This window comes from Ascochyta rabiei, chromosome 5 (assembly GCF_004011695.2).
Source record: "Ascochyta rabiei chromosome 5, complete sequence".
NCBI lineage: Eukaryota > Fungi > Ascomycota > Dothideomycetes > Pleosporales > Didymellaceae > Ascochyta > Ascochyta rabiei.
The window spans coordinates 1,874,534-1,898,162 of NC_082409.1; the positions used below are offsets into that span (position 1 = coordinate 1,874,534).

At 49.6% G+C, this 23,629-nt stretch overlaps 6 protein-coding genes across 6 annotated transcripts, besides 19 other annotated features; 4 read left to right on the forward strand and 2 right to left on the reverse strand.

Moving 5' to 3' along the window:
- Positions 1–249: 249 nt before the first annotated feature.
- On the reverse strand, positions 250–2,921 carry EKO05_0003788 (ERAD-associated protein; the record flags this gene model as incomplete). Its single annotated transcript, XM_038938669.1, has 3 exons — positions 250–632; positions 684–2,825; positions 2,882–2,921. The coding sequence occupies 3 exons, from the start codon at positions 2,919–2,921 to the stop codon at positions 250–252; spliced, it is 2,565 nt and encodes an 854-aa protein (XP_038800487.1).
- A 510-nt stretch (positions 2,922–3,431) lies between these two features.
- EKO05_0003789 (uncharacterized protein) lies at positions 3,432–5,342 on the forward strand (the record flags this gene model as incomplete). Its single annotated transcript, XM_038938232.1, has 3 exons — positions 3,432–3,636; positions 3,792–4,210; positions 4,257–5,342. 3 exons carry the CDS (start codon positions 3,432–3,434, stop codon positions 5,340–5,342), a joined length of 1,710 nt encoding a protein of 569 aa, XP_038800486.1.
- Positions 5,343–6,147: 805 nt separating this feature from the next.
- Positions 6,148–7,337, forward strand: EKO05_0003790 (uncharacterized protein; the record flags this gene model as incomplete). Its single annotated transcript, XM_038938585.1, has 3 exons — positions 6,148–6,725; positions 6,773–6,865; positions 6,914–7,337. The coding sequence occupies 3 exons, from the start codon at positions 6,148–6,150 to the stop codon at positions 7,335–7,337; spliced, it is 1,095 nt and encodes a 364-aa protein (XP_038800485.1).
- Positions 6,813–6,830: a tandem repeat.
- Positions 7,267–7,283: a tandem repeat.
- A 1,696-nt stretch (positions 7,338–9,033) lies between the features above and the next one.
- EKO05_0003791 (uncharacterized protein) lies at positions 9,034–9,903 on the forward strand (the record flags this gene model as incomplete). Its single annotated transcript, XM_038945266.1, has 1 exon — positions 9,034–9,903. One exon carries the CDS (start codon positions 9,034–9,036, stop codon positions 9,901–9,903), a length of 870 nt encoding a protein of 289 aa, XP_038800484.1.
- Positions 9,518–9,575: a tandem repeat.
- A 277-nt stretch (positions 9,904–10,180) lies between the features above and the next one.
- Positions 10,181–10,225: a tandem repeat.
- Positions 10,226–10,641: 416 nt separating this feature from the next.
- Positions 10,642–11,494, reverse strand: EKO05_0003792 (uncharacterized protein; the record flags this gene model as incomplete). Its single annotated transcript, XM_038938494.1, has 2 exons — positions 10,642–11,207; positions 11,257–11,494. The coding sequence occupies 2 exons, from the start codon at positions 11,492–11,494 to the stop codon at positions 10,642–10,644; spliced, it is 804 nt and encodes a 267-aa protein (XP_038800483.1).
- Positions 11,495–11,721: 227 nt separating this feature from the next.
- Positions 11,722–11,796: a tandem repeat.
- A 1,036-nt stretch (positions 11,797–12,832) lies between these two features.
- Positions 12,833–16,324, forward strand: EKO05_0003793 (P-type Cu(+) transporter; the record flags this gene model as incomplete). The annotated part of the gene is made up of 1 exon (XM_038945265.1): positions 12,833–16,324. The coding sequence occupies one exon, from the start codon at positions 12,833–12,835 to the stop codon at positions 16,322–16,324; it is 3,492 nt and encodes a 1,163-aa protein (XP_038800482.1).
- A 361-nt stretch (positions 16,325–16,685) lies between these two features.
- Positions 16,686–16,807: a dispersed repeat.
- A 57-nt stretch (positions 16,808–16,864) lies between these two features.
- Positions 16,865–17,143: a dispersed repeat.
- Positions 17,132–17,206: a dispersed repeat.
- Positions 17,137–17,171: a mobile genetic element.
- Positions 17,172–17,712: a mobile genetic element.
- Positions 17,660–17,668: an inverted repeat.
- Positions 17,660–17,718: a mobile genetic element.
- Positions 17,678–17,750: a mobile genetic element.
- Positions 17,697–17,700: a direct repeat.
- Positions 17,701–17,864: a long terminal repeat.
- Positions 17,701–23,629: part of a mobile genetic element that runs on past the window's edge.
- Positions 17,710–17,718: an inverted repeat.
- Positions 17,751–23,629: part of a mobile genetic element that runs on past the window's edge.
- Positions 19,708–19,756: a tandem repeat.

The following is a 23,629-nucleotide window of genomic DNA, read 5'->3' on the forward strand; positions in this document are numbered from 1 at the left end:
GTTTGGGTGTTGTGTTCACGGTAGGTATTTGCATAGCGTTGTGAATCTGAAGAATAGAATAAGTGCTCGTTCCATCTGAATTCGAGGACAGCTGTGAAGACTTTCCAATATATCGTTTGTACGCTCATACTTCTAGATACAGACATCCATACGACGCGGTACGTGGTTTCCTGGTCGGGACAAACGCTGATATTTGCCACTTCAAACGCCGTGCCATGCAATAACCCCAATACTCATCACACTACACACTCACAGGCCGGCGCCGCCACCAGCCCAGAACATATTGTCTGGCTGGAATGCGGGATCCTGCTGCTGAGCAGGCTGGGCAGGAGCTTGGGGAGCAGCTGGCGCCAGGCCGTTCGCCTGCAGATGCTGCAACTGCTGTCTCTGCCGTTCCTCTTCCTGCCGCCGTTGACGCTGTGCACGATAATACAACAAGAATGCCAAAGCTCCACTGAGCGCAAGGATGACAAGGCTCTCGAGTATGTCCGAGTCGATCTCGTCGCCGTAGTAGCCATCACCACCATCAATGTGATCTTCGTAGTCGTCGGGCTCGTAGTCGTCCCAGCCTGCGAGTTCGGCTTCCAGGAATGCGCTGAGCCATTCGGTGAGGGAAAAGTCTTTCTTGACGGCTATGATAGTGTTAGTGATCTTGCATTGCAGCAAACAGGGCTGGAACCTACTTGGCTCGTCCTGGATGGACTTGATCTTTCCATTGGTAATGGTGTTCCACCAACTGCGGAATCTGAGCTTGTACAACGCCAGCAAAACTGGCAGGTGCGCCTCGCGAGGATTTGTCTCAAGCGCCAAGTCGTAGTGTCTCTTCGCCAGATGGAAGTCCTGGTCAACGCCAATACCGTTCTCGTGCATCCAGCCCAGATTCCACATTGATTGCGCACTCTGCAAAGTCTCGGCTGCGGCTTGGTAGCAAGCTGCCGCCTTCTCATAATCCGGAGATGTTCCGAAGCCTTGGAGATAATAGTCTCCCATCTTCACCATGGAGTCGACATTCTTCTGCTCGGCAGAACGCGTCCAGTAAATCAAGGCCAGGACAGCATCACTGGCAAGACTAGCTTTCCTCTGCACGAAAGGAACAAGCGAGCCGAGGGTGAACTTGGGCTTGACCTGGTCGAGCAAGTAGGCAACATTGGCCTGGCCAATCTCAAAGCCCTGCTCAGCAGCCATCATGTAGCGGACAAGTGCTGTCTCGAGATCTCCGTTAGCGTAGGCCTCGTTTGCTTCTGGAAAGGATGTTGAGATGAGTTCGGCCTTCTCCGCCACGATCTTGTAGTAAGCAGAAGCAACGTGGCAGGACTTGTCGCGGCCGACACCATGGTGTGCGAGCTCGGCCAGATAGTAATAGGCCTCGAGATGCCCATGTCGTGTGGCCAAGTCGAAGTACTTCATTGCTGTAGGAACATCGCCCTGGTCGAGGAAGAGTGCTCCGAGACGTACCTGAGCTACTGCTAGGTCATCGTCTGCTGCTGCACCGAACAGCTCAGCAGCCTTGACAGGATTCTCTGGCACTCCGAGTCCCTTCAGGTACATGATGCCCATTGAATACTGCGAAAGCGCATCGCCGTGCTCAATGCCCCGTTTAAACCACGTCCTGGCGATATCGAAGCTTTGTGGCATACCTTCGCCACGTAGGAACATACGACCCAAGTAGCCAGCGGCCTTCGCCGCCAGCTTCTCGGTGAGCGGGGACACGCCCTGCTTTGTCTTGCCGTTCTTGTCCCAGTACATGCGGGCAAGCTCCAAGAAACGCTTCTTTGCGGCAGGCAAATCTCGTTTCGAGGTTCTGGCGCCATCGTAGTTGAGCTTCGCCAAGTTGAAGCTTGCTCTTGCGTCGCCCTTCCTCGCTTGGAGGTCCATATACTCGACCACATCATCCAGAGAGGAGTAGGCGTCCGAGTGGACACTGGCTGTTTTGGCGTTGCGTCCTGAGCTGCTTGCGCTTGCGCCTTCCCCATAAACACCGCCCTCCTCGTCAGCGATTCTGAAAGACTCCCGCGGCATCGAGTGGCCTCCTGGTGGCCCAGATCGCATATACGCGATCGCCTTCTTGGCCACCTCCCGGTAAAAGTGTACAGCTTCGTCACAGTTTCGCGGTGTCGCTATTCCAGACGAGTGGCGGTACGCAATGGTCATTTCCGACCGCACATCCCCGCCTTCTGCTGCCAACGTGTGGTAGAGCATTGCCCTGGCCTGGTCCTGCTCAACGGCGCCTCCTATGCCTGTAGCATACATGAAGCCTACCATGTGCTGTGCAGAGGCATTTCCGTCAAGCGTCGCCAGTTCGTGGTATCGTCGGAAAGCCTCGGAGTAGTTGCGCGGATGCGAGTAGTTGCCGTAGAAGTTCAGTTCTGCAAGTGTGAAGATCGCGTCGGCATCCTTTTGCGCTGCTGCATCTTCCAGCAGCTGAACAGCTTGCGACAGAGGCTGACTGAGCTTCTTCGGTTGGGCGTCGGTCGTGAAAGGCTCAGGTCCGGCGGGACCGTTCATGAAAAGTAGGAAGAACAGCTCTTTTGCATAGTATGCGCCCGCTCCGACGATGCCAGCGTTCTTGTCAAAGTCCCACCAAGGTGCAGCCGCGGGTTTAACCTTGTGGAGCAGCGAAGTCGCCTCTTTGAACGCAGCGTTTCCTTTGCCCCGAGCTTCCCCCTTTTCTGCAGTGCCCCATCTTGACTTCCATGCCGGCTGTTCGCCTGACTGTGGTGATCCGGAAGGTACTGGACCCCTGCCTAGTGGTTTCTGTTGTGAATGCGTGTGCTCACTGCCGCCGAATTGCGCCGATGAAAAGGAAAGGAATGTCGATAGTATGACTGCGGTTCTGGTGGTCAGTCAGGGTGCTATCGTGGTACTTAGGATGTGAGCTTACCAAAGAGGAGCGGCACGAGCCGCTGCCACCGTAGGCTCATCTTGCAGATACGCGGGTGTGAAAATGTGTCGAGATGGAAATGATCATTGCGACATTTCACAAGCGCAGACACAGGCAGGGAAGCTCGCTACGGGGTGTCGTGGTGAGATTGTTTGCTTGAGGCCAGCTTTCATTCACAAGGTCGACCGACCGCCGTCCGCTAGTCATCAAGCTCGACGGCCAATCAACGGCTACGTCACTACAACATGATACACTTTTGAGCCCATTGTCGCAACATCACCCATCGTGATGCTGTGTATTTGGGTTGTCTCTTCAATCGCAGCATCCTCAAGTGCCCAATCTCTGGTCTGTGTAGAACAGTGTAAAATCTGAGGGTGTTCACAGCCGTCAAACCTCGGTGCATCTCTGCCGCATTTGTCATCACTGTCATCTCAGCGGCAAGCACTGCGTCATCCTTACTGAACTTTGCTGTAGGCACGCGACATATCTTCAACGACGCGTCTTGGGGCCGTCAATTGCTACTATCAGGCCTTCTCTTCAACCTTGCATCATGCCGATGCGACGAGATCAATACTACAGCAGTGTCCGAGAGCGGACTCCGCTCTTGCGTCGCATTACCGAAGAACCTGGATCACTGCTTCGCGGTTCTATTTCGAGTGCCTTGGAGGGACTTCGCCATGATGAGGAGGCACCCCTTTCGCGAACACGAGGCGGCTTCATAGTAGCATCTATTGGACTACTCATCTTTTTACAAGGTACTATACTCTTACATCTACAATCTACAATCTACCGCTCCCAGTGAGACATGAAACATTGTGGCCCAGTCTTTGTATGCAAGACAGTCTGCGACTACTGGTTGTCTTGGACGACGTGTCTATCTTGGAGCTGTTATGTACTGACTATACACTAGCCACAAACATATCTATTCTGACAACAACGCAATCTGCTATCGCCGCAGATCTGGATGCTTTCGACAAAGTAACATGGCTCACCTCATCCTACCTGATCGCAATGTCATCGCTTGCGCCTTTGATGGGGCGCCTGTCTCAGGTTTTCAGCCCGAGACTCTGCATGTTCACATCGGTTGTTATTATTGCTGCGGGAACTCTCATTGTCGCTACCTCGAACACATTTGAGATGTTCATTGTGGGCCGTGTCATATCAGGAGCAGGTGCTAGCGGCATCTTCATTGTAGCCAGCATCATTACCATTCAGATGACCAGTCCAGAACGTCGTGGTCTGTTCATTGGACTTACCAACACTGGTATGACTGCAGGCATTTCGCTTGGCGCTGTCATCGCTGGTGCACTTGAGCCCAAGATTGGATGGGTAAACGGGCCACTTTCCCTGCCTCTAACAAAGCTGACCGTTCCAGAAACCGCTGTTTGGAGTTCAATCTCCATTGTGCCTTCTCGCAGGAATCGGGCTCCTCTTGTCGGTTCCTACAAACTACACGTCCAAGGGCAACGCCTACATGCAGTACTCTCTCAAACAGAAGCTCGCACGGATTGACTATTCCGGAGCTCTCCTATTGATTGCCACCATTGTCCTATTCCTCTTCGGCCTTTCTGGGCCCAGGATTCTCCCAGAACCACTCATTCTGTCAGCCTTCGCACTGCCGCTGTTCGTGCTCAACGAGATCTACGTAGCGAAGGATCCGGTCATTCCTGTCACCGTAATGAGGTCTCGTGGTACACTGCTTACTTGCCTTGCCACCGTCGGCTCCATGATGGCAAGATGGGCTGTCCTCTTCTACACACCGGTGTACGCTATTGCTGTCCGTAGCTGGGCTCCTGCGGCTGCTGGGTCCATCCTGATCCCTACGAACGTCGGCTTTGCAGCTGGCGGTATCATTGCGGGTGTATTCCACATCAAACGCGAAGGAAGCTTCTACGCGCACAGCGTCATCGCAATGGCGATATGGCCCATCACCATGGTTACCCTTGCACTGGTGTCCACACCGACAAGCTCCTGGGCACTGTACATGCTGCTCGTGTTCTTGAACGGTCTCATTACTGGCGCTGCGCTCAACTACACTTTGGTTCATCTCCTGCACCTAACAATGCCAGAACTCCATCCCATCATCATCTCCCTGCTCGCAACTTTTCGTGGCTTCGCTGGTAGTTTCGGCTCGGCGATTGGAGGCGGGCTCTTCGGGCGTGTTCTGCGTCAATCATTGGTGGACGGTTTCGCAGACGCGGGCTTGGAGCACCGCGGTGACCTAGTGAGGAAGTTGTTAGGCAGTCCAGCGCTTGTGGGTAGGCTTGAAGGCACAGAGAGAACGATTGCCGTCGGCGCGTACCAGGACGCTATCAAAGCTTTGTTCTTCGCTGCCACTGGATTGGCGATTGTAGTCACGTTCGTGCAGGCTTGCACAGGCTGGAGGTCGCCAGTACCAAAGACTGAGCAGGAACCTGAGGAGATCATTTCGGGTGAAGAGGGAGTGATTGGAGGAACATGAATCCCACCTGTGCGTGGAAACAGCACATCCATCAGACTGCTTTGGACCTTTTTGTATCAGTGGCAGGTATAGCCTACCCGGTGCGCGTTCGATTCTGACACACTGGACCAGCGTCCTGGAGCTATAGACAGTTACCCCATACTCAAGTGTATGCGCTTTGCCATACTCTAGAGGCTTCTGTAACAGTCTCCAGATCAATGCGTTACACCGTTATGCAGCCAGCCACGACCCTCACCGTCTTCTCGCAGCAAACTTAGAGTGGACCAATCAATGTCCACTATCTTTCTCGTCTTCATCTTCATCCTCACTTGCTCTGCGGGCTGGCGCCTGGCTCTTCGCGTCTGTAGAATGACGCGTTGTGCTGCGCACGGGGCTCGTTGCTTCGCTCCTACCTTCTATCTAGTTCTCCCACATTACCTTCCTTCCCTCTCCCCCACAACACCTCACAATATCAACTGGTCGGACCGAGTTCAAAGAGCTCGTAGCAGCTGTGTTGTTGCTGTTGTATCTGAGCTTCAGCTTTTTCTTTTTCAAGCCAGTGAGTTCATCCTACCTTCTATTGTTGCATCTTCCTGCTGTCTCAGTCTGTTTGCTTTACAGCCTGATCTAGCCCACAACCAATTTCGCCGTTGATTCATCTGAGCTAGCACCCTGTGGAAGCAGCTGTGGCAGTGAGCTAGCACAGATGACAGAGACACGCGTTATACTCATCTGACTGTTAACAGTCGTTTCTCGTAAAACCTTTACTGACACCTTCACCAGTTCGACAGCTCTACACTGGCATTTGCCATCGCTCTCAGCAGCCATGGGGAAACACTCCAAGATCCCCAATATGCCTCCGGGAATGGAGTCTCGCCCTTACAACCAGGCCAAAGAGCGATTGCCGGGCAAGACTCTGTGTGAGCTGTGCAACAAGGTACTTGACACGCCCCTTTGGTCTGTACACAAGAACTCGAAGAAGCACCGCGCTGCAGAGAGCGCTGAGAAGGCGAAGGAGAATGCCAAGGTCAACAACAACAACGGATTCGACGGCCGCAGTGGCAAGGCATCTGGCTTTTCGCCCGAACTCGACTCTGGCTTTGACCTGGCTCCTCCTAGTACTGGCAACGACACTTGGGCCTCCTCTGGTAATGACGGCTGGGGCTCCTCTGGCGGCTTCAGCGTCGAGCCGAGCCACGGCAACAAGACTCGTGGTGGCGGAGGTGATCGTGCCTGCTTCGGCTGCGGCGAAATCAGTCATACGAAGCGCGACTGTCCCAAGGGTGGTTCTTCAGGAGGCCGTGCGTGCTTTGGCTGTGGTGAAGCTGGTCACACCAAGCGCGAGTGCCCCAAGGGTGGCTCTGGCGGCGGAGGACAGGCCTGCTTCAACTGCGGCATGGAGGGGTACGTTGTTGTCTAGGTGTCGAATGAACGTTACTGACATTACCCAGTCACCGCAAGATGGATTGCCCTGAACACCTCAAGCCTCGTGGCGGCGGCGGCGGCGGCAGTGATCGTCTGTGCTTCAACTGTGATCAGCCTGGGTATGTTCTTCGCATTGTTACTTATAAGCAACGCTGATCTTCTTCCAGCCACAACAAGGCCGACTGTCCCGAACCTCTCAAGCCTCGCAGCGGCGGTGGAGGTGGCGGTCGAGCCTGTTTCAACTGCCTACAGCCGGGCCACAACTCGTCGGACTGCCCCCAGCCTCGTGTCGAGCGCTGCCGCAACTGCGACGCAGAGGGCCATCACAGCCGGGACTGTGATCAGCCAAAGGACTGGAGCAGGGTCAAGTGCACCAACTGTTCCAAGTACGGCCACGGTGCAAAGCGCTGCCCTGAGCCTGCCGGTGGTGCTGATACGCACGGTGGTGGCGGTGGTTCATGGGATAACAACGGTGGCCCTGCCGCTGCTGCTGCGGGCTGGGACACTAGTAGTGGAGACACTGCTGCTGCTGCTGCTCAGGAGTCATCTGGCAACTGGGCTGATGACATGAACGCTACCTCTTCGTGGTAGCCTTGTACTGTCATACCTCCAGGGCTTGTCTGAGCTTTGCTCCCAAGAGTGCAAGTCAGGAAGCATGTTCAACGACCAAGTCATACAAAGCAACAACTACTACGCCAAAGAATGAGCAACTGGTAGCTCGGACCTGGATGCATGGTCGGACACGGTTCACGACTTCTGACTTGAAGTCGACGCTGTTATTTCATCGCAGCTCGAGTCACGATCATGTACGCCAGGTAAAGTCGAGAAAAACAAATAGGTTTGGATGTCAAGTGCACCGTCGTTGCCATGTGACACTGTGATCAGTCCATGCCCAATTCATGCTACTACCGTGTGCTGTCCAATTTCGAGTGTATTCACCTTCTCTTCAGACCGGAATCTTCCTGACAGTCTTGTAGGAGCTGTTTAATTGAAGTCGTGTCCGCCATACCTACCAGGTTGAGAAGTGCGCGATGTGTGGGGTGGGATCATGGATGTCAGACGGACAGACGGCGGATGATTGGAAGCTGATCCCTCGTGTGTCAAGCAAGAAACCCAAACACGCAATGCCAAACAAGCACAGCAACGCGATTCACGCCATGTGCATAAGCGTGCCGCACCCACCTGAGCCAAGGGCACACAGTGGCATTGTTCGCTGTTGCGCCCTTGCCGGCGGGACGAGGAGGCGATGTGGTGATGCGCCGGCAACCAGTAGTTCAGCGGCGTTCACATGCATGCTGGCGGGCTGCGGGTATACCGGCGATTATTGGCTTATGCGCTACAGCGCACTCGCACACGTCTTGACAGCGAAGAAGGCAACCCATGTGCAGCGGAGTGGTGCAGTGGTGCAGTGGTGCAGTGGTGGTGCCGTGAAGCAGCGGTGCAGCGGTGCCGTCCGTTGTGCAGCAGTGCGACAGGCCTCCTCTGGCGTCGTCAGGCCTCGAGTCGCATGTCGCCGGTTCAAGCGAGCCAAGCGTGGTGCTGAATGGTCGCCGGTTTGGGACAGCCGGGGTTTTCACTGCATGGTGGACCCTGCCCCGGTCCAGAAGCACTGAGGATCTTGGACAAGAGTGTGGGTTGTCCCTGGACTAAATTGGACGAGTTGGCGGTGAGCTGTGCGTGCTATAGTGTTGCTGCCCCCCCCCTTTGCTGTTGGCTCCTTCCAAACGGCTTTCTCCTGCTGCCGCCCGCTTCTTTGTCCAACGACGGTGTTGTTCTTTCTAGACAGTCTGCCATCTGCGGCTGTGTGCAGAAGCAAGTCTCGAGCCGCCTCCCTGCCACGACCTGGGGTTCCCAGACTTGTTCCGATTTTAATCTCCCATCAAAACCGGGGCCCAGCTGAGCCGAACTCGCATCCTCTTTTCCAATTCTCGATCTGCACAAAGCGCATCTTTCACGACTCAGCAGGCGACAGTTTCCAAACACGATCCAACCCTGTGCCTTTCTCAGGCAGCGTTGTCCGCTGGATTTCCTCACGAGCGCCTGACTAGCAGAAGTTGACGGTCACGCTTCACTCTCCTGCAGAGAAGGCGCGAGACCGCACACCTCAGCGCAGCGACGTCTGCTTGCCACCCTCGGCCTGCCAACCTAACCACCAACCACCTCACCTGCGCGACAAAGGCGGCCATCTGCGAGCATCGCAAACAGGCGCTCCTCACACATCGCCTGCGCACCCCTACCCACAATCACTTCTGCCGTCTCTTGAGAGACGACCACCACAACCGCGACCATGCACCGCAAAAACCCCATCTCCGTGCTGGTCTACAACACACTCTTTCCCTCGCCCCTGCCAACAGACCCGCCCTCCTTTTCCGCGCACCTCTCCAAGAACCTCGTCGGCGAAGTCCGCATCGAGACGGCCAACTTCTACGGCTCGCTCGACACCATCGAGGCGCGGTACCCCGGGCTGAACTACGCCCACGGACCCCACCGAAAGCGCCTCGGCCGCTTCCCGCACCACAGACGCCTCTTTGACGCCTTCGACCGCCTTGGACTGACGGAGAGCGAAATCCAAGGGTTCTGCAGGTGGGAGGGCACGCTGTGGGCGCGCGAGCGGTACGAGCGCGACGAGGGCGTACGGGTAGTGGACACGACAGGCATGGAGATTGGCGCGTGGGTGGATAACCGACACAACCGACTCGCCAACCGGAAAGGGATCAACGTCAAGACGGATATTGAAGTGGAAATCGAACGCGTGCCTACTACTGCTGAAGGCGCAGGCGAGCCGCGACATGCGACCGCAGACACGGAGATGGCGGACACGGAGAGCGAGGACAGCGAAGACGACGCACAGGACCACCTCGACGCAAGCGTAGGATTCGAGCTGAACGCGCGGCTGCTCCACGCTGCGGCGCTGCGGGATCAGGGCGCGAACGTACCCATGGATCCCGAGTGGGAAGCCTACCTCAAAGAAGCGCAGGAGCGGGGCGAACTGAACATCGACGCCACAAGAGAGGCGCTGCGCACTATGGCCGGCCAGCTCGTACAGATGGGACAGCAAGCTGCTGCCGCCGCCGCCGCGAACGAGGGACAGGCGGCTGCAACACCACAGGATTTGGAGCAGCCACAGACGTTCCAGCACCCCGCTGCGCCGGCTTAGACGGTCGGTCCACCTAGTAGCGAGGACACGCAGAGGGCGACGTGGGTTGCGTTGTTTGGACTCCCGTCCTTTCGTTCCACATGGACACCTCTTTAGGTCCGGTTCTTTTTTTTTTCCTTTCCCTTCTGCCCTGCGAGGATACATGCATATATACTGGCGTTTCTTTGCATCGAGGCGTTTTTCTTTTTCTTTTCTTTTCTTTGGCACAAGTGGGAGTGTTCTTCCCCATGGAGCTGCGGAAGCGTTGGATACCCCCAGGCCTCTCTCCTGGATGGGGTTGGTTCGGTTTCTTTTCGTTTCATTTCATTTCAATTCATTTCATGCACGGCGTTTTGCATGGCTCGAAATGCGTGTACATAGATTATTTTGGATCGGTGACGACGGGCGGGGCTTGGGTTATTGAGTTGGGGTGGGGTGGGATTGGATTGGATATGAATAGGGATGGGGGAAGGGCTTGGTCATCGTGGCAAGGGTCACGCAAATAGTCACAGTGGTAATCGAGCATGCGTAGTCGGTGGGCCTTTGTGCATTGGGTCGTTTCTTGCGTTAGGTCGTGGCTTGTGGTGTGGTAGCTGGTCTACAGCAGCTGTAGCTGTATCTGACCCGAGGTAGCTACGGGCTGCTATCATGACATGCTTGTGCGTTTCTCGAGTGCTTGGTGTGTGGCTCTCGTCGTCGGCTGTCGTGGTGTGGAGGTCTTGTTTGAGACGTCTCGAGTCTTCCACGCGTTCAGCTCTGCTACCTTCTTCCCCCGCCTCCCAAGGCGAACCCGCCAGCGCCTCTCTTCGACCCCCTCGTCACCCTGCCACTCCCACCCTCCTGATCTATGTCCATGGCATCGTCGTCCCCGAGCGCCACGGGGCCCTTCTTGCTCGCAGCTTTCTCATCGCTCGTCAGCACCTCGATCGTGCGCTCCTTCTTCCGCCTCAGCTTCTCGCGCTCCACGGCATCGCGCCGCACCGTGTCGACCTGCGCCTCCAGGTCGGCGAGCGCCGCGTCGCAGCGCTGGCTCCATGTCTGCAGCGTCGACTGCAGGGCGGGGAGCGAGCCGGGCGCGAGGTCACGCAGGGGCGCGATGGAGGTGACGGAGACGAGGGAGTGTGCAGGGTCGAGGGTGGCGGTGATGAGGCCGGCGTAGATGGCGGTGGTGATGAGCTCTTCGAGGGCGCGGGCGGTGGGCAGGTCGAGCGCGGCCAGGAGGTGTTTGTAGGTAAGGGTGGCGTGGGAGCGCGAGAGGGGGAGCAGCGAGAGAAGCTGCAGCTTCTGGTGCTGGGTCGCGGAGAGCTTGGGCAGCTCAGGCCGTGCTGTTGTTGGTCAGTCGGGGCGCTTCCGGTGGTGGAGAGCGCGACGCACACTTGTAGTCCTCGCAGGTGCCCCAGGCGAAGAGTTCAAGAAGCGTCAGGTAGGGCGCATGCTCCGGGGAGCTCCGTAGGTTCTGGATGTTTGGTGTCTGCAGCAGCTCGGCGAAGACATAGGTGTTGGGTGCGCTTGTTGCCTGCACAACCAGGTCGGACGCCGCGCGCGGCGAGGTTGCTGATTTGCTGAGGGCGAGGAAAGGCTCGAGTGCATTGAGCGCCTTGGCTTGCTCCATCGTCGCTGGCCGCGGTGGGAAGGGAAGGGAATTCACTGGGCGGTTGAGACGGGTTATGCGCAGCTGTGATGCGCAGCTATGGGCTCGCGTCGTGGTGGGGTGGATGGCAGGCAGCTACGCCGTTTTGGTAGGGAGGCGTTCAGGCGTTCAGCCTTCAGGGTTGCCTGGTGGCGCTGCCCCGCTACTCTACGATACCCCACGATTCGGCGCTGGAGTGACTAGGTACCCAGATGCAGATGCAGATGCAGATGCAGATGCGAATGCGAATGCGAATGCAAATGCAAATGCAAATGCAAATGCAGCTCGCCATCCGAGTCAAAGTCCGTGTCCTTGTTCTCCCCGGTCACGTGCAAGCAGGCGAGAAATTAGAATCATGTTCCTGTTTCGCGTCCTGTGCCTCGTGCCTCGTGCCTGAGGCTACCCGGAACATGAAACGTGCTCGTGGACGTGCTGCGAGATAGCCACGACAACAGGCCCACTCTGTACGAGGGCGGTGCTGTGCGTCAGCAAAGCTCGTGTATGGCAGGCAGTCTGCGCACGCTTCGTCTGCTTGTGGCAGCAGCACTCAACGCTACTCAAGGCTCGCATACACCACCGACCACAGCAGCCAGCCAGGCACTGGCTTGACTCGACGGGCATGCAGCCTCTCCGCGCGAGCCTGGTCTGTTCGCGTGCAGTGCCGTGCTGAGGCTTCGCTCGTCTCAGCCGGGCATCGTCTGAGCTCTTCGACCGCCTTCCCGTTTCAGCTGCCCAGAGAGCACACACGCCACGCCATCTTCGCCGGCAACGGTGGTGATGTAAGCAGCACACCGAACATGTACATGAGCACCTGAGCACCTAGCCACCTGGGCATTCACTCCCTGCCTCTCCGCACCCATCCGCCTCCCTGGAGTAGATTTGCCCTCTGTCTGACTTGGGTCGACGCCATCACGCACACCTCAGCCGTGGCGATCCATCTATAGCAACCCAATCAACGGCGTTCGGGAGCCCTGTCGTGTCCCCTCGGTATTCCCACTTGGCCGGCCCGCCTTCCTCAAGCTTGACTCGGCGCCGGAAGGGCTCTTTCTGCCCAGCGACACGTTAATCTATTTCGCCATCTCGCCCTATTGAAGCTGGTCTTCGCTTGTTCGACGCCCGTCCATCTGTTCTTTCCTTGTGCGCCCTCCTCCTGCGACACGCCCCCTTTGTATGCTGCAATAAAACAGTCGATCCGCTCATTTTACGCTTCTCCGTTTCCCGACTCCGCCTCGTACGACGACTGTCCGCGCCGCGCTGACAGTCCGACCTGCACGACAAACGGTCAACCACAGCCGCGACACGCTTCCACCCACCCACACCATGGCTTCCACGAGCGCCGCCACGGCCCACATGGCGACGACGACGCTGAAGGTCGAGGGCATGACATGCGGCGCGTGTACCTCTGCCATCGAAACGGGCTTCCAGGGCGTACCAGGCGTAGGGAGTGCGTCTATCAGTCTGGTCATGGAACGCGCAGTCATCCAACACGACCCGAGCGTCATTTCCGCCGACGACGTCAAGGAAATCATTGAAGACAGGGGCTTTGACGCCGAGGTGCTGTCCACAGACCTGCCCGTCACCCACACCACCGACGACCATTTTCTGAGCGACTCAGACGACGAAGAGGAGGGCCTGCTCGCAAACGACGGCTGGTCGACAACCACGCTCTCCGTGGGAGGCATGACCTGTGGTGCCTGCACTTCTGCGGTCGAAGGCGCCTTCAAGGACGTTTCGGGAATCAAGTCCTTCAGCATATCGCTGCTTTCCGAGCGCGCCGTCATCGAGCACTGGACCAAGATCATCACACCAGACCAGCTGGCCGAAACAATAGAAGACGTGGGCTTTGACGCAACCGTGCTGGAAACCGTGGCCGACACGCCCGCGCCCAAGAAGAGCAGGACTGCAAAGAAACAAAAGACAATGACGACAACGCTCGCTGTCGAGGGCATGACATGTGGCGCCTGTACCTCTGCCATTGAAAATGGTTTCAAGGACGTGCCTGGCGTGTACCAGTTCAACATCAGCTTGCTCGCAAACCGCGCGGTGCTCGTTCACGACCCTGCCAAGCTCAGTGCCGAACAGATTGCCGAGACAATCGAGGATTGCGGCTTTGATGCCACCATTCTGTCGTCCGAGGATGCTAGCGTACACCACTCGTCGTCCAGCCAGGCGCCAATCCACCTCAAGATCTATGGTCTACCAGACATCGAAGCTGCACATGAACTAGAGTCTCTCCTCAGCAACCGGTCCGGCATCACTTCCGTTCAGATCAATTTTGCAAACTCAAGAGCCATTGTCAAGCGCGAGCCTCAGGCCATTGGACTTCGAGCTGTAGTCGAAGCCATCGAAGCAGCAGGCTACAACGCCCTGGTCTCTGATTCCGATGACAACAATGCCCAGCTCGAGTCGCTTGCCAAGACAAAAGAGATTCAGGAGTGGAGACGAGCTGTTGTCTTTTCTGCTTGGTTCGCCGTCCCAGTCTTTCTCACCAGTATGATCTTTCCCATGTTCTTGCCGTTCCTTGACTACGGCAAGTTCAGTATACTTCCTGGCCTCTACCTTGGCGACATTGTCTGTCTTGCACTTACCATCCCTGTGCAGTTTGGCATTGGAAAGCGCTTTTACATCTCCGCATACAAGTCTCTCAGCCACGGCTCCCCAACCATGGATGTCTTGGTCGTTCTGGGTACATCGGCAGCCTTCTTCTTTAGCGTTGCTTCAATGCTCGTGTCCATCTTCGTCCCTCCTCACACCAAACCCACCACCCTGTTCGACACTAGTACTATGTTATTCACTTTCATCAGCTTAGGTCGCTTCCTCGAGAACCGGGCAAAGGGTCAAACCTCGAAAGCGCTGTCGAGACTGATGTCTCTAGCACCCTCCATGGCCACCATCTACGCTGATCCAATCGCTGCTGCGAAAGCTGCAGAGGGCTGGGGTGCCACTGACGGGAAAGATGGTCGTCCTTCCATGGACGTCAACGCTGCCGAAGAACGGGTGATTGCTACTGAACTTATCGAAGTTGGTGACGTAGTCATCCTGCGCCCTGGTGACAAGATTCCCGCCGACGGCACAGTCACTCGCGGTGAGTCCTACATCGATGAGAGCATGGTCACTGGTGAGGCTATGCCCATTCTTAAGAAAAAGGGAGCCCTGCTCATGGCTGGTACCGTCAACGGTGCGGCACGTATGGAGTTCATTGTCACGCGTGCTGGCCGTGACACGCAGCTCAGCCAGATTGTTCGACTTGTACAGGAGGCCCAGACCAGCCGCGCCCCAATTCAACGACTCGCAGATACCGTCGCGGGTTACTTCGTCCCTATCATCATTGCCCTTGGTCTAGCTACCTTTGTCGCTTGGATGGTCTTGAGCCATGTGCTGCCGTACCCTCCAAAGGTATTCCTCAACCACGCCAGCGGTGGCAAGCTGATGGTATGTGTCAAGCTCTGCATTGCTGTTATCGTGTTTGCGTGTCCTTGCGCCCTCGGTCTCGCAACGCCCACCGCCGTCATGGTCGGAACTGGTGTCGGCGCGGAGCAAGGTATCTTGGTCAAGGGTGGCGCTGCTCTGGAGACTGCTACCAAGATCAACCACGTCGTCTTCGACAAGACCGGCACACTCACTATCGGCAAGATGAGCGTCTCCAAGGCCGACATTCAGGGCGAGTGGGCCAGCCAGAAGCACCTCTGGTGGACACTCATTGGTCTCGCTGAGATAGGCTCTGAGCACCCCATTGCCAAAGCGATTGTGCGCTCCGCGAAAGAACATCTCCGTCTTGGCCCCGACGGCATTCTCGATGGCGCAGTAGGAGACTTCGAAGTCGTGGTAGGCAAGGGCGTTACTGCCAATGTCGAAGCAGCCGTCACCGGCCCGCGCACACGCTACAAGGTCCTTATCGGCAACGCGACCTTCCTCCTCTCCAACGGTGTCAACGTACCGGACCTCATCGATGAACCTCTCACTCCTAATCCCAATTCTCGCAACCCACAGAACCGCTCAGCAGGCATAACGACTATCCACACCGCAATTGGCACAACTTATACTGGCGCGCTCAGCCTCTCCGACACCATCAAGCCTTCCGCCCGCGCTGTCGTCCTTGCCCTCCAACGTCTCGGCATAAAATCATCCATTGTTACTGGTGACACTTCTGCCTCGGCTCTCGTCGTTGCAGCAGCAGTCGGTATCTCCTCCGAAGATGTACACGCCTCTGCCACTCCTTCCGACAAAAAGGCCATTGTCGCAGACATGCAATCGCGCGGCTTCGTTGTCGGCATGGTCGGCGACGGCATCAACGACTCCCCAGCCCTGGCTTCTGCAGACATTGGAATCGCGCTGAGCACGGGTACAGATGTAGCTATGGAAGCCGCGTCTATTGTGCTTATGAGCAATACCGACTTGCTTGCTATTCCGGCGAGTTTGTGTCTGAGCCGCGCAATCTTCTTCCGGATCAAGCTGAACCTTGCGTGGGCGTGTATGTACAACTTCGTCGGTCTGCCCTTCGCTATGGGTTTCTTTCTTCCCTGGGGCCTATCCTTGCACCCAATGGCCGCTGGCGCGGCAATGGCCTGCTCCTCTGTATCGGTCGTCTTGTCCTCGCTGCATCTCAAGTTTTGGCACAGGCCGAGTTGGATGAAGGTTAGTCTTTTGGATCCTGATGCGGAGCTGCCGGAGAACGAGAAGGAGATCGAGAGGCTCGAGCAGGGTGGCGTCATCAGCATGGCAAGAGATTGGGTCATGGATAGCTGGGCTGCGTGGAGGAGGAATAAGGAGGAGGCAAGGTATGTGCCGTTGCAGGACATGGGCGAGCGCTAGGTTGGGAAAGCATTTCGTTTGATCGCGTGTTGATTCTTGTTGTTGATTAGAGACATCGCCTCTGTCGAGAATTCCATTGTTGTCTTTAAATAGTAGTTTTGCTGAGTTACTGTATACATCAACAGACTCTAACATTTTCAAAAAAGACCTCGTGCTCTCACTGCGCCTTCACGGATCACATGAACGAGCTGGCATGTCGGCTGGCTATAGAGAAAATTTCGGCCGGCCATTAGATCCTCCTGTTTCGGCTAAAGAGAAAAAAATTACCAACAGAAATAGGTTTAAGCTCGGCTATACTTTTTTTTTTGGCTATATACAGTTCTTAGCTACTTGTATCTAACTCTGTTATATAAGAAAGTTTGTTAATAAAATAGTTAACGTACCCTACAGACGAGTGGAACACTAAGCGAGTGGAACACTCCATAATACTACTAAAGACTACGATAATAACAACTCTTTATCTTAACAACCACCCTATGGAATTAACGTACCCCACAGGCAAGTAGAACACTAAGCAAGTAAAACACTCTAAAAACACCAAACACCAACTTTTCATAGTTAGAGAAAGGTTAATTTCTATCAATTTTTTATCCTAATATTACGAACATGCCTTTCTAACATCTATTTCTAGCGTCTGTTTTATAGTGTAGGCGCTAGAACAGGCGCGCTAGCTATTATAAGCTAAACAGAGTAGTTATCTAGTCTTAGTTAAGATAAAATCTCTGTAATAGACTGTGCGCTTAAAGATTTAGACTAGTTAAAGGTATAATAAACAGAGAACTTCTAGCTATAGCTATTACCTGCCTAGTAATTACTATAACGTACTCTACAGGTAAGCGGATTAAACAGGTAAGCAGATTACTCTGCTAAGACCACACTAAACCTCTACCTTACTACGCAATGCCTTAATAACAACATTAATCTACGCCCTTAAGAGAAGCTGTAATACAGCTTACGCTCTAGGTAATTAAATAAGACGTAATACTTACCCTATAACGCACTATAGCTATATATAACACACCTTACAGTATACTATATACTTAATATATAGGATAACCTATATAAGCTAATTATACGCTAGTTTAATAGATTATAGACTAGACTAAGAAGGACGTAATTACTAAGTATATCCTTAAGCTAGATATATTAGGATTTACTTCTTAGCTAGCTACTATAGCTAATATAGCTAATTCTTTATATACTAAGTATAATATAGGCTATGTTAGTATAAACTAGCCTAATACGTTTATTAAGTACTACCCTAACCTTAAAGTAAGGTTTAATTGTAAGTATAACTATAAGAAAGCCCTCTATAAGAATCTAGACATTATTAGGGGCTAGTTTAGGCTTATAGTAAATGTTAAAGCTAAGTATAATATCTATTATAAACTAGCCTTAGGGTAGGATGTAATAAGGGTTAATATAGTATTATATCTCTTATAGAGGTAACACGTTACGTATCCTTCTAATATGTCTATAGGGCACGTAACTATCCTGTCTTACTTAAGGCTTAGATAAGGTCTAAGCCTATAATATACCTTCTTTCTCTATCTCCTCTAGGCTGTATATACTGTTATTAGGTCCTTTTTATATTTAGCGTAGCGTAGAAGATACTAGTAGTAGGTAAACTCTAGAGCTAGTTGTAGTTACGTAAGGGTCTAGCTCTTAGTAGTTAGCTACTTATCTAGTCTGTAGTTTACCTAGGGTAGTCCCTATATACACCTAGGTTGTTTTTATTTTACCTAGTACACCTACCTAAGTTAGACACTATACTACTCTATACTTCTACCTAACCTACCTATAATATACTTACCTAATTTTTTATACGTGTCTTTACCCTACCTACTATATCTATTATTACCTCTAGTTATAGCTATTAGGCTACTAGCTAAGAAGCTAGTAGTTCTTCTAGAGGGGGTAGTTGTAGTCTGCTATAGTCCCTTCCCTCTGCCTATAATATACCTCTAGTATATCTTATCTATAGTTTCTAATTTAGTTATAGAGCCTAACTATATATATAGAAAGCTTACTACTATTATATAGATAACTATAAAGTTAAGGGTAACTTAGATAATAAGAACCTAGTCTCTGTCTCTGCTAGCGCTGTTCTATACTACCTCTACTACCTTCTTACTATCTTTACTAGTTAGTCTTATAAATGCCTACGTCTATTATAAGTCTACTTACTTGCTAATTTCTTCTACAGCTAACTATGTTCTAGGCGCTAGTAAGATCTATTATACCTACGCTAAGTATAAGTATATCTACGTCTATAATAACAACCTCTTTATTATAAACGCTAAGCTCTACTATACCTAGTGTAATTTTAAGTAGTATATTAATATATATATTTCTGTTCTAGCCCCTTATTTCTAACTAATAGTAGCTAAGGTATTAGCCTATACTAGTAACGCCTATATTAAGATACCTAGTACCTAAGGTATAGGTAGTAACAAGGCTAACTAGAGGCGTTAGCCTGTGTTCTACTATAAGTTACCTTCTTATTACTACTATAGGTGTTTCTTTCTAATATAATATTTTTACTAGGTACCTACTATAAGCACTAGTAGGTGTATAAGACTGTGCTTAACCTAGCCCTAGCTAACCCTACGCTAGTAAAGCAGTTAACCTCTGCTTATACTGCCTATTCCTCTACTAAGCCTAGTACTTAGGTTACTCTACCTACTATGCTGTTGTCTAGGCGTTATAGCAGTAACTAACTAGACACCTACCTCTAATAGTTTATAGCTACTATAGAGTTAGCCTTCTAGTTCTAGACTAAGCGTATAAACTATATAGAGGTAGTCTAGGCCTATACTACTATAAGAACTTCTATCTATATTAGGTATATAGCTAACTAGATCTAAAGAACACTATTAACTAAGTTAAGCACCTACTTACTACGCCCTACTACTACCTAGAGTACGCCCTATTATCCTACTTATCCTACTACTACTACTCTAACTCCTCTAATAAGCGCTGCTTGTCTGTCTGCTAGCTCTACGTACTACCTTACTACTACTACTCTCCCTTCTCTATAGAGTTACCTACGCCTCTATGCTAGTGCTGCTCTCTCTCCCTTATAAGGTCCCCTACGCCCTCTTACTATTACTACTTCTTCTCCTCTATAGAGCTGCACGCGTATACCTACTATTACTACTTACCTTCCTCTATAGAGCTATATATACCTAACTATAACTTTAAGAAAATATTATAGTTAATATATAGTAGTACTATTAAGGTAGATATAGAGGGTGGCAATAATAACTATAAGGTTAACTACTACTGCTACAACGTGTAAAACTAGGCTCTAGACACAGCTACTACTACCTGTTATTCCCTATCTATAAATAATAACATCTTTTTTAAGTTTTAAGGCTTACTACTAGTTACTAGGTAGTAGATATGTAAGGTAGTAGTATACTGTTACTATAAGGTCTCTAAGCTCTTCTATACTAGGCCTTATACTCTATATAGTATCTTCTAATAGAACTCTATAAGGGTTATTATAAATAATAAAAGTTTCTTCTTCTCTATATCTACTTCTTATATACTATATATATTACTATAAAGGCCTTCTAGGCCTTTATATTCTATAACACTTCTAGTAGTTTCTATATTAGTTTTATATATCTCTTCTATTTTACTAGAACCTATAACTTATTCTACCTATAAGCCCTCTTTTCTTTTAGAATAGACTCTACCTTCTATTTAGCTAGGGTTAGGTTGTCCTCCTCTAGAATAACTAGCAGGCCTAGTCTACTTTCCTATAGGCGCTATGTTAGTAACAGGTTAGAAGCTATATATTCTAGTAGGTTAACATATACTATCTTATAGAGGTTACCTAATAAATCTAAAGTAACTATTAGAGGGGTAGGAAATATAACTACTGTATACTAGGCTTATAACTAGTTAAGCTTCTAGCTTAGCCTATTAGTTTTTATATTATAGAGGGAAAACTACACTCTATCTTCTATATAGTACTACTCTATAGGCTAATAGCTATAGTCTATTACGTTCTAGGTATATTATTATACTTATACTATAGCTACCTAGGTAAGCTCTATACCTTACTAGAGGTAGTCTAGAAAATAGACTACCTATCCCTGTAGTGTGTTCTAGCTAATAGTTAGTAGTACTATTATCTGCAGAAGGTCTATATTATAACTGTAGAGAAGTAGGTTAGAACTAACCCTAGTAACTAAAGAGTTATAATTATTAAGTGCTAGTTAGTAGGCTAAAAGATAGTTAGGCTAGTTTTTCTATTTAAAGTTAACTATAACCTATAGGACTACCTACACCTCTTAGTTAGCACGCTCTATTCCTCTATCTGTCTAGAGGTAGTAGGCTGTAGAGAGTAGCTAGTCTACCCCTATAAGGCTATACAGTATTATCTAAAAATGTCCTAGCTAGTCTAAGCTATAGTCTAAGTATATAGAGCTAGAAAAGCCTTAGAACTACTACTACATGTTATAGAAGACCTTAGCGCAATATTCTATAGTTATAGAAGTTATTACCTTAAGCTATATATACTTAGAGAAGTAATCTATAATAACTAAGAGATAGCGAAGTGTATTCTTATAAGCCTAAGAGAGGTAAACTATAAAGTCTATAGAAATCTAGAACTAAAAACAGTTAGTAATAGATAATAGCTAGAGTAAGCCTTACTATTAGCGCTATAATATATATGTACTAAAATAGTAGTAGTTATAGATATAACACTAAATATCCTATAATATCCTCTTTTAGTAGAAGTTACGTCTAATAATATAGAACGTAGCGTTAGTACCTAGATAGCCTATTAGGTTAGATTTATATACCCTTTAGATTATTATAGTTATAAGTAGCTTCTAATATAGAACCTACGTAACCCTATACTATAGTAGCGTGCTATAAGCACTAAGTATATAATCTATAATTTACTAAGTAGTCTTAGCCTTAGAAGAGAACTAGTAGGCCCTATTATAGATAGTAGATAGGCGCACTATATACTCTATATCCTGCTAAATACCTTTATTCTATAGTAATTATATATATATATTAATAAAAAGTAGAGGTATACTAGAGCCTAGTGTACTAATTACTAATACTAAAACTAGGGTTATTATCCTATAGACCCCCCCTAACCTTCTATTATAGTCCTGTTCCTAGTAGCTTAGCGTATTAGGTTAGGCTGCTAGGCGTTCTAGACAGAAGCAAAGGTAGAAACAGAACTTTAACAGCTTCTCTGCCTATTAGTGCTACCTCTTACTTAGCCTGCGCGCTATTATAAAGTACTAGAGGTTCTTATAGTTAGTTAGGATAGAAAATAGCCTAGTAATAGACCCTAATTTAGCTACCTAGACCTCTAGGCACTTTATAACAGTAGTTAACTTCTTATTATAGATAGTGTAGTTCTGTTATTCTATTATAAGTATAGTAGAGTAGTACGCTACTAGGTAAAGCACCTTCCTATACTATTAAGAAAGGCAGCTACCTAGCGCCTTACTAGAGTAGTCTACCTCTAATAGTGTTTCTTACTTAGGTTTCTACTAGGCTAGGACTAGTTCTGTTATAAATGCGTTCTTTAGCTAGTAGAACGCTGCATCCTTCTCCTACCCCTACCTAAATAGGATATCCTTCCCTATAAGTTAATTAAGTAGAGCAGTAATATTAGAGAAGGCTAGAATAAAGTTCTAGTAGAAGTTAGTAAACCTTAGGAAACTGCAGACTCTACGTAAAGACTGTAGAGCTTCCTAATTATAGATTACCTTAACCTTCTTAGAATTAGAACAAACGTCCTTTCTAGCTTCTATAATATATCTTAGGTAGTATACTTCCTTTATTATAAATACGCACTTCTTAGAATCTAAATACAGCCCTATATTACGTAGAAGCGTAAGAACTCTACTAACCTTCTCTAGGTAGTCTGTCCTAGACCTACTACTGTAAATAAGAATATTATTTAGGTATACAGTAGCATAATTACCTAATATCTCCTAAAGCGCGCTGTTAATGTAACGCTAGAAGGACACTAGTACTCTAGCTAGGCTAAACAGATAGACTAGCTACTTAAAGAGCCTAAAACAGGTATAGAATGTAGTAAGGTGCTTATCTCCTTCTATAACACAAATCTAGTAAAATACTAAATAGATATTAACCTTAGAGAACTAGCAGGCACCCCCTAGTATACGTAAGGTTTCCTTAATAAGAGGAAGTAGGTACTAATTAGTAATTATAATACTATTAAGTGCGTAATAGTCTATGCACATACGCTACCTACTAGAGAACTTCTTAACTAGTAGGACTAGGGCCCCTACTAGGGAAGAGGAGGCGTAGATCTACCCCTTATCTATTAGTACTAACACCTATTTCTATAGCTTAAGTAGCTAGTCCCTTAGCATGTTATATAGAGGGCCCTAGAGTAGAAGCTTCTTCTTTTTAGACTAGTTACGTTATAACTATATATAGTAATCTATCTAGCCCCTATATAGAGAAAGGCTAGAGGCCTTACTCTTATTAAATAGGTCCTAAAACTAGACTAACTTAGAGGGAAGAGGGTCTGCCTCCTCTGCTGTCCCTTACGCTCCTAGAGATTAAACTAAGAGGATCTTAGTAATGTTATAGAGGCTTATAGAGACAAACTAGTTCCTAGGCAGGCACTTCTAGAGCCTATTAGCTAGGGTCTTATTAAACTTAGTTACTAATAGAAGAGCTACGTAAACGTTTGCTATACACTATAAGGATTTATAGATAATAAGGTTCTCTACCTATTATATCCTTAGTATGCCCTTTTCTACGTCTAACACTACACCCTCTTATTAGAGCTAGGGTTTCCCTAAAATAACATCTTAGCTTAGACCTAGTACTACGTAGACTACTACCTATAAGTACTACCTATCTAAGTTATACCTAAACAGAACTAAACAGGAGATTATAGACTTTCTACTAGTGCCTACTACTTACGCTAAGCGTTATAGCAGTACCTTAGTAAAGTCTCCTTCTAAGTATATAGTAAAGTTATTACTTACTATACTAAAGTATTTACACTCTAAGTCTACTAGCATATTAGCCTAAATTGCCCTATTAATAAATAATAGAACGTAGAATAGAGGCTTGTCTATAGAGTCTATAATAGCTTCTCTAGCAGCCTATAATACCCCTATACTAGTAGTCTCCTCTACTACTTCTAACTTAGACTTATATTAGAAGTAGCTAGTTTCCCCTATATAAACTAGCTCTTTCTTACCTAAGATTATTACTACCTATACTGTAGTTACTACTATATTAGTATAATTCTAGTAAATATATCCTTCTTTACTATAA